Below are 9,260 nucleotides of genomic sequence, written 5' to 3' on the forward strand. Positions count from 1 at the left end.
GCTTAAAGTAAATAAAAGTCATGCAAAGCACCGTCTTTAGGATCTTCCAGTAACTGCGGACTGCAGTGAAGTCACTCCTAAAGCATCAGTGAAGCTGTGATGCGGCTCTTTGTGCGTCAATGCGCGCTGCGTCTCCACATGGTCTCCAGAAGCTCTGCTATGTTAGGCATGTAGAGAATGTACAAATATTTATCTATATCTCTCTATCTCTCTATCTCTCTATCTATCTATCTATCTATCCATCCATCCATCCATCCATCCATCCATCTATCTCATTAGTATTATTGGGGCAGTCAAAATCAGCGCGTAAACACAGGATGATTCATTTGTGGAAGTTCAAGTAGGTGGGTGGTTTGGAATTTAGAAGACGCAATTTCTCACATTCTGGTGCATTCTCCTTGCTGAACAGCTACTACTTTACTCAGAGGAGGAACTCACACTTGTTTCTATTTTTTCACTCTTACTTTATCGGCAATGATATGTTGTGGTTTCTTTCTTTTGATAAATGTACTTATTGTAAGTCGCTCAGGACCAAAGCGTCTGCTAAATGCCCTAAATGTAAATACACTCACTATAGCAGTAGTATTAATCTGAGTGTTGATTTACACTTTTTTCCAGATCCTTAAATTATCCACTCTACCCATTTCTTTCTCATCTCCACCAACTTTCGTTTCAACATTTTTTCCATTTTCTCTGTGTAACTTCAGAGGGAAGTCAGTGACCCGGTCCCGACCACCCCCTCAATACATGGTGGCGACTCCCATGACTGGACGTCTGAAATCCTCCAACGAGTGTTAGAGGAAATGAGAGAGCCGGTTGAGAAACTGGGAAGTACCTGAAAAAATACTCTGCAACAGCACGTTGTGAAAAGACAGGCTCGTGTTCACAAATAATGTGAGGGCTGGTCTGGACTTTGGACTGGAGGCCCCGGGTGTTAAGTTACATCGGACCTTCATGAAAACCCAACTCACTCTGAACCAACTGTGGAGCTCCAGCATCCCTAAACCGGCTCAGATGTACCGACACATTTACACACTTTATTTACTGCAGACAAATATCGTTTATCCGTCTCCTAGATTAGTAATAATCAGTATGTAAAAGCTGTATTGGTCGACCCTTGCTAATATTGATGTTTTAACACTTATATTTAATAAATTTGTATTCTTTTTGTTATATTAATATAAAAAAAGTTTTGATATCATGATAGAATACAGAGGAACTCACTAAAACACATAATCAGTAACATTGGGTTACAGTCTGTCACAGTAACGTCCCGAACTTTCACTGCGTTTTTCGGGATCAACCAAACGACACTTTGGAGAAAAATGCCACCAAACAACATTTTATTTCATGTGTGTGTGTGTGTGTGTGTGTGTGTGTGTGTGTGTGTGTGTGTGTGTGTATTAAACATCACTGAGGTAGAGCATTGAGGCAGCGGTGGCGAGTAGGGCGACAGCGGTAGCCATGGCAACACCTAAAAAACACAGAGGAGAATTAGCATGGACGCACTCACAACACATGTTTACGGCTGCGAGGCAAAGTCATTAATGTAATTATTATAGTAGATGGATTATTTTAGAGCCTCATTACACTCTCATACAGACACTTTGGAAAAAAAGAAAGTAAAAAAAATAAACAAAAACGCTGACTTGTCTGGACTGGATGACATGAAACAAAGTGAAAAACCACAAAAAAAACCCACAATCAAACATATGATCACATCTGCCACCTTCGTTTCCTGTTTGAAGCCGTTTCCTGCACAGAGCGAAAGCTGTGAGACTATTTATCTGGACGGAATAGTGATGAGAAAGTTGGTAAGGGGTTTACCGATGAAGTTGCTCCCCTTGGGCTCCGGCGCTTCAACAGTTTCCACGGAGGGCTCTGGAAACACACAACACACACTTACATAAACTACAATAATACAATAGTGGGCCCAACGGCTGCCAGACCCTCTGCAGAAACACTCCAGCCCTACCTGCTGCTGCACCTCCCTGCCCTCTGAGCTCTGTGACCTCAGCAGGCGTTTCCTGCCTGGTGTCCAAGTCTTCCTCGGCGGCGTCGATGTCCAGCATCTCCTTCAGCCTGTCGGTGACCTCAGACAGGCCCTCGTCACTGAAGTGGTAGTCGCACACACACACCGGCCCGCTCACTTTGACTGGACACCAGACACGCTGGGGGAGACAGAATCGCTCTGAAAGAAAGAGGAGAGTCGGAGGCACAGTGAGCCAGGATTCATTCAAATATTCAATCCCTAACGTTACTGTGGTGAGAATCACACTAAAGTGTCAATTGAATAAAACAAGCACAGGTTTGTCCCACCCCCTTTAGTGCTGGGCCAATAGAAACTCTGATATGATTGTGATACACGGCCATAAGTTCATTATCTCTAATGGAAGCACTTCCTCCGTCCGTTCACTTCATCCATCCATTCAAACTGAGGAGGCTACCACCTCCACGCCGACGTCAGACACACGCCCGTCTACGAACCAATCAGTGTTGAGTACAGGGAGAAGGCGATAACCACAGTTCTTAAATGCGCATTCTTGCAAAATTGCAACGTGAAGCCAAAAATAACCGAATAAACAAACAGTTAAATAAAAAAAGAAGCGTCTTATTTGAGACGCAATAAAAATATTGGTTCGGTAACAAAAAATAAAGTGATATCAGGATGTTTTAGTGCCATTTTAAAGGGTTTTAAGGATATTTTGATGATTATCGCGATAATATAGCAAATGTAAATGATTTCATTCATTCATCAACCCATGAGAAGTTCCAATGGCATCCAAGAGTACAATCGGTAATGGAAACGTGCTTAATCATCGTTCCTCCCCTGTGAGGAGCCGCAGACAGACTGGAGCCAGTATGACACTGGAACCCATCATTACTAGTTAAGTTCCTTGTTGTGGCTTTAGTGAACAGCAGCCCAACGGACACAAGTGGCAATAACATGATTATGGCACATGACATTTTCCTTCATTTCCCAACAATCTCTCATGTCAAGCCCTTCACAGACATCCCCACCACACATGCAGACAGACAGTTCCCCATTCATCTGAATCAGGAAAGTCCAGTTGCGTTTTGACCCCGCCGTGTTCGTTCTGCTTGGAGTTCAATGTGACCGAGCGGAATGAACGATCACAGAGCAAATTTACACTCGCTTATATTAATAAACAGCAAAATAATTAAAACTGCAGTGAGAGCAAGGATTTTCCTGTGGACCACCATGAAAAACAATCAACGGATCTAGATAAATATTATTATATATGTTTCAATGCCGTTCAAATTGTGCCATGAATTACACGTACGATGTTGGTCAATTTAAAATACAATTTTACAAAGTGAACAAAGACATTTTGTGGTCTACTGTTGACGTATCAGACTGTGAAAAAACGTAATAATAAAGACAACGTGTGGTAAGTGACGTCTCTGTGTTTGGTACCAGGATGTAATGGATATAAATGTAATACTGTAATTTACGTGGTTTACGTGTTTAACCACAGACCGGAGATGTAGTTCACTGAGCGGTTACACACTAAACGTGTGTGAACGCACGCTGAGCACCGAGCTGAGTGAGGCGACGCGTTCACTTCTTCTTTTGTTTTGTGATGAAATCATGAAATGTTCACCGTTTGTCACCATGAGCTGCAGGTCAGACCACACCTGAGTATCATCTTCCTCTATTAGAAGTTAATTACTTTTAACTTTTAATAGAGGAAGATGTCTTCAAAAAGTTATATAGTCTCACTTTGAAATCCATCATTTTCACGTGCGGTGACAGCGGTCCTCGTTCTCTGTAAGTTCACCGGCGTGCTGCAGGGATGAGTCAGCAGGTTTTGCACTCCCATTTCCTTTTGTCTCATGAGTCAAAGGTTTTCTTTGAATGGGTTTGCGGTTAGATGTCTGACGTAGTCGACAGGCTCGAGGGATTTTAACGTTTTGTTCAACAATATGAAATACATAAGGGAATAGCGCTCTCACACATTTTGAAGATTTTCCGTCTGCCTTCACGGCCTCGTTGCGTTCACTCATGTGACCAGGTTGGTTTGTAGCGTTCATAAAGTCAGCTTTTTACTTCTGCCGACTGCACTCACGCTTCAAAAAGTTGGGTTTGTTTGTGAAGAATATCTTCCTGAATAAAATGTGCAACTATCATACACAAAATTATTTTTCTGCAAACATTTTGTCTGAAGGTAAGGTAAAAGGTGATAATAAAGAACAACAAAAGTTAAAGTTTAATGGAACCCCCCCCCCCTATTGTTGTCATTTTTGTTATTATTCATAAACTGTGAATCAAAGATTTGATTGGAACTACAGGTGCTTATTATGGGTAAAAATACATTTGAAGTCCATATTATTAATATCCTTCAGTCAGTTGAGATCTATTAAGACTTAATAGGAAAGTTATGTACATTTAGGTTACTTTCAGAGGAATTGTTTCCTCCACGGAATGGAAAAAAAACCATATAAAAATATGGATTTGTTCATATTTACAGATATGTTTTGACTGTTTTGACCATGAGAATAACATGTATGTATTTCTGAAATGGACTTGAGTCCGTTTAACTTTCCCCAGCATGACTCATGTTTATCTGTGTGTATTGTTGACGGTTACACCTGTGTTTAACTAGGTCTTTGTATCGTCTGTAGATCATTAACCCACAGTCGAGATTTCAGCGCGTGTTTACTCATCAGCATACAAATCCTACCTCCTCTCTGGGATTGGCTGACCTCCACCCGCCCACCTCTCTGACCACAACCTTGACCTTGACTCCAACTATCTATAGACAAGAGCTTCTGATTGGTGGAGCAAACAGGTCAGCTGTGTGTGTGTGTGTGTTTACCTCTCCGGTGTTTGTCCCCGCTCTCCTCTTCTGATGTCAGCAGCTCCTCCAGCAGCATCTGAACCCTCGTGGCCACCGTAGAAACCGCGTCCCTCTTCAGCAGCTGTCCAAGACGAGGATTTAAAGATGAAAAATAATGGATTGGGGGATTTTGTTCGGTTCCGTTTGGCGTTGTTTGCTGAATTATTTACCTTCTCGGCCAGCTTGGCCCTCGGTTTGTTGCTGTGCAGGTAGGCTCTGCTGTGGACGGCTCCTCGGACGGACACGCTGCCTCCACACCGCCGCACCGCGTCGCTCAACCTCCGCTCATCCTGACGCACGCAGAGAATCATGGTCCTCTTTAGATACAGCATGCACAACAGTAAACATGGCATTCATGTAGGTCTATTTTTATTTTTAAAAATGGGCTCTAATTTTAAGCTAGACAACTTTTTCAAGCTCCTACTGCTTCTATATTTTACTCCTTTTTCTACACACGTTTCTCCACCTTTTCCTGTTACTAATGATGTTCACATTCCTCAGCATTGGAGGAGATTGCCTTCATACGATAAGCAAAACTAATGGTGCCGACTTTCCTCACTACCTCCCTCCCATTCTCTTATCTGAGATGCAATTACTTCAACATAATAAAAGGAAAGCACGTTTTTTTACGCTGATTGTGTGCACTTAAAACATTTAGGTGGTGTGTGTGTGTGTGTGTGTGTGTCTTACTGCTGTGATGAGAAGCTGCATCGTGTGCGTCTGTCTCACATTCCTCTTCTGCAGAGAAATATCAGACACAGTGGGTTACAATTATTAGTAAGAATTCGTTAGATTCATCATCAGAGTTACATGTAGTTTTTAGTAGATTAGATTCACTAAACCGTGATTATCAAACGCCTCAGAGTCACTCCAAAGAATTTTGATTTGACTTAATTTTGGAGAAATCTGTGGCTGATTGTCATTTAAATTACCGTAAAAAAATATACATTTAAACAAAGTAAATCCTGAAGATCATCTCCTGTAGAATTCTCCTACATTCTGGTCGAGACAGCAGTGACTCATAAAATGAGGACAGATAAAATGTTTTCAATTGTCCTAAAAAGCAGGATGGAAAATTTCCGACCCTCAAGATGCCTGCAATCCTTTCGCAACATTGTTTATGTCTAGATCTAGATTTAAAAAATGTCTTTTTTGAGCTGTTTTCTCAGTGCTGGTTACGTTTGCACAACCTGTCCTCCTGTGAGCTCCGCATCCTCTGCCAGCTTTCTCCCATCGATCAGACAAACTCCGCCCTCCACCTGGCGTGCCCACGTCTTCAGCTCTTCCTGAAAAGAAGCACGACCTGAGATCAGTTCCACTAATGCTCCAGGAAATGAATGCGTGTGTGTGTTTGTGCACTAACCTTGAGACATGTATCCATGTTTTCTGCATCGGTCCTGTTGTCTGGCAGTGGGAGCAACATGTCCACGTTTAAACAACACGACACCATGCTCCAGGAGGAACACACACCTGATTGGTACTTCCAGTCTGCAGGCTTGGCCGTGCTCTGGAACAGCCAACAACAAGGATGTGATTCATAAAAACATAATGCTGCACGACTGACATGTCTAAGGTGACTCTTCATTTAGTGTTAGTCATCAGTGATCTGAACTGAAACCAAGTTACTGGGAAATCTGAAGTCATCTCTAAATATTGTGGCTGGACATTTGGAGTGTTTCTGTAAAGTGGTGGCGTGTGTATTAACTCTGGCTACGGGTAGAACAGTGACAAGAGCTCTTGATGCTTAGACAAACCACATTTGAGGAAATCAAATGAAGGTGTTTAACACTTTATGAAGGAATTATGCGGCGGATTAATGACTTCAGCTGTGGCTACGTGAGGAACCAAACATGCAAACTTACCTTGGGATCTTTCACGTCAAAGGTTCTGCAGAAGGTTCTGTAACATCGGGTTAAAGAACATCCACACAATATCTGGGTGCTAACTGATCCGACGAGAAGGGCCATGCAAAAGGATACTTCCTGGTTTTGGGGTTGACGTGGAGTGTGACACAGTCTGTGACATCATCATCCGCGAGGTTCCACAGACGCTCCGAGGAGATCAGGTTCTCCACGGCGAAAACCAGCTGCACACACACACGTGGAACAGAATAATAGTACAGGTGCATTCACATAAGCAAAGCATATGTGATGAAATGTCCTTCCAGAGCGTCACTGTGGGTAAAGCATTGGTTTTACATATGGATTCATGCAGCTTTCAGAGCGTGTACATCATATTTACATGCATCTCACCTGTCGAAGTGTAGTCACCGTGTCCTTGGCATCAGTATCAGTGATGATGAAGACTCCTAATACAGACAGGCCTCCGGGCAGCATCCGAGACACCTGAAGCAAATGTGAACTGTAAACACTTCACAGCAGTAAATTGAGCCTGCTGATCCGGCAAAACGTGGCACCTTTTCTACAGTTCTCTTGCTGCCAATGGCACCAGCTAATCTTCCTGAGATCCCAAATCCAGTCCATCATATACACACTCAAGGGGCCCATCACACCCCGAAACGTCGCCTGCAAAACCTTTGTTTTCATACTGTACGGTGCTCTGGCGTGAACTCCTCTATTTGCTGCATGTCTTGTTTCCTTATAAGCGCATAAAAGTTTAAATATTCTTAACCTTTCCGCTCCAGGTGTGGAGTCGCACTGCTCGTCAATGTCACACCTGGCCCAGGCAGCCAATCAAATCGGCAGTAACAGGCGGGCTTTAGAACGAAAAAAAAACCTCACATTTTTATGGTCTTTTTCATCAAGAGCTCCACATCTGCTGGATCATAACGTCGCATTTATGTCACGCTGTGTTCAAAGTATGTTCACCTCTAATTGTGTGACATTAAAGGAGCAGTGTGCAGGATTTAGTGACATCTAGTGGTGACGCGGCAGACTGCAACCAACTGAACACTCCTCTGCTCACTCCTCCCTTTCCAAGCGTGTCAGAGAACCACGGTGGCCTTCGGGTAACTTCAGTTAACATGAAGGCTCTCGCTAGAATCTGTGTTTAAGTTTGTCCGGTCTGGGCTACTGTAGAAACATGGTGGTGCAACAAGGATCATTCTAAGGTAATGAAGACATTCCAGATTGGTGGCAAGATAAATGATAACAAAACAATTTTAAGGCCGTAGATTTCACCTGCTCTTCTAGGAAAACGACAGTGAAAGTCACTACATTTGGTAAGGAAAATAAATCAAAGCATGTAAACGTGTTCTAGTAGGAAGCTGAAAAGAAACAGAATAGGTCCCCTTTAAATACTCCAGACCACATGAGTGTGTAATGGGATGGGGTCCTACCTGTCGAGCATGCTCAGTCACCCAATCCTTGTCCAGGGAATTCCCAGCTGACTCCTCCCTCAGGGGCGTCTGAGTTGCCGTGACAACAAATTCTCTCTGGGTTGAGCTCTGAAATGTCAGTCTCATCAGCACATATACGGAAAAAAATACTCTTCCACATTATATCATGTCGATTTCTGTAGTTGCATTATGTCCAGAGGTGGGAAGTACAAATACTTAATTGTTGTACTTTTAGAATTTTCAAGTCTGTACTTTACTTGAGTACTTTTTACATGTTTCTGACAACTTTTTAATATCTGTAAAGAAGTAGAATCAGAACTACAAGAGGACGTGTGTAGTGTTGCCTCCTGTGATTATGACCAACATGTAACTGCAGTGCAAACAGCTGGTCGAACGACAGTTAGACGTGTGTACAACCTCACCTGTCCAATAAGCAGCCCCGTGACCGGACCAGCTTGTTGTTCACACAGCGTGGACAGGTATCCCTCCACGGTATCCTCCACTATGTAACTACGACCCATTCTGCCTAAGGAGAGGGATATCAAATCATAATATACAAGCAGTGAAGCTCATGTCTGTCTTGTCACTGAGAAAGTACTGGGAGATGTGGAAGGACAGAACCCGGCTAAACAAGCAGACTTGACCTGGGCTTTAAAACAAAGTAACGTAAGTTTAACTACGTACAACTTTAAAAGCTCAACGTTGAGTCGTATATTTCATGGCTGTCAGACCTTCTAACTTTAGCTAACCGATGCTAAGTTACGTTAAGCTAACGGTAAAATGTCAAAGTTGAAATTCAGAAGAGTTCGTTACAGCTTGGAAACACATTTAACGGGGGTTAAATGTGAACCAAGAGGCTGCAAAACGTTACCTGCTACTGCTTTTTGAAAGCTGCCAGTGGTTCGTCAGCAGCGCAGGAAAAACTCCATTTACCAACATGCGTTGTTTGATGACATACTTCCGTCGCACGTCTATGTCGCAGAGAGTGACCCACGCTAACCGGAAAAACAAACAACTAGCGGAAAATTGTTAATTTGTCTTCAAAATAAAACTTTAATCAAATTGATGAACTGAGAATAAAAGTATAATGGTATATCGCA

The 9,260-nt window shown here is 42.8% G+C and overlaps 1 protein-coding gene across 1 annotated transcript; it reads right to left on the reverse strand.

Annotated features, from left to right (window-relative positions):
• Nucleotides 1-1,306: 1,306 nt before the first annotated feature.
• odr4 (odr-4 GPCR localization factor homolog) lies at nucleotides 1,307-9,140 on the reverse strand. Its single transcript, XM_084008000.1, has 15 exons — nucleotides 9,032-9,140; nucleotides 8,583-8,686; nucleotides 8,161-8,268; nucleotides 7,115-7,207; nucleotides 6,842-6,948; nucleotides 6,725-6,761; nucleotides 6,226-6,369; nucleotides 6,053-6,148; nucleotides 5,553-5,600; nucleotides 5,033-5,152; nucleotides 4,842-4,944; nucleotides 1,976-2,191; nucleotides 1,828-1,881; nucleotides 1,384-1,474; nucleotides 1,307-1,351 (listed from the first exon to the last, which is right to left on the reverse strand). Exons 2-14 carry the CDS (start codon nucleotides 8,679-8,681, stop codon nucleotides 1,404-1,406), a joined length of 1,296 nt encoding a protein of 431 aa, XP_083864126.1. The 5' UTR covers nucleotides 8,682-8,686; nucleotides 9,032-9,140; the 3' UTR covers nucleotides 1,307-1,351; nucleotides 1,384-1,403.
• Nucleotides 9,141-9,260: the final 120 nt, after the last annotated feature.

This window comes from Eutrigla gurnardus (genome assembly GCF_963514095.1).
Source record: "Eutrigla gurnardus genome assembly, chromosome: 4".
Lineage (NCBI taxonomy): Eukaryota > Metazoa > Chordata > Actinopteri > Perciformes > Triglidae > Eutrigla > Eutrigla gurnardus.

Bases quoted from the DNA above. Each gene is read 5' to 3' on its own strand.
- odr4 (XM_084008000.1), bottom strand. From the start codon at position 8,681: ATGGGTCGTAGTTACATAGTGGAGGATACCGTGGAGGGATACCTGTCC. The intron at 6,149-6,225 runs GTTAGTGCACAA...GCTTCTTTTCAG, and splicing joins ACATGGATACATGTCTCAAG to GAAGAGCTGAAGACGTGGGC. The intron at 2,192-4,841 runs GTAAACACACAC...TCTTTCTTTCAG, and splicing joins CGGGGACAAACACCGGAGAG to AGCGATTCTGTCTCCCCCAG.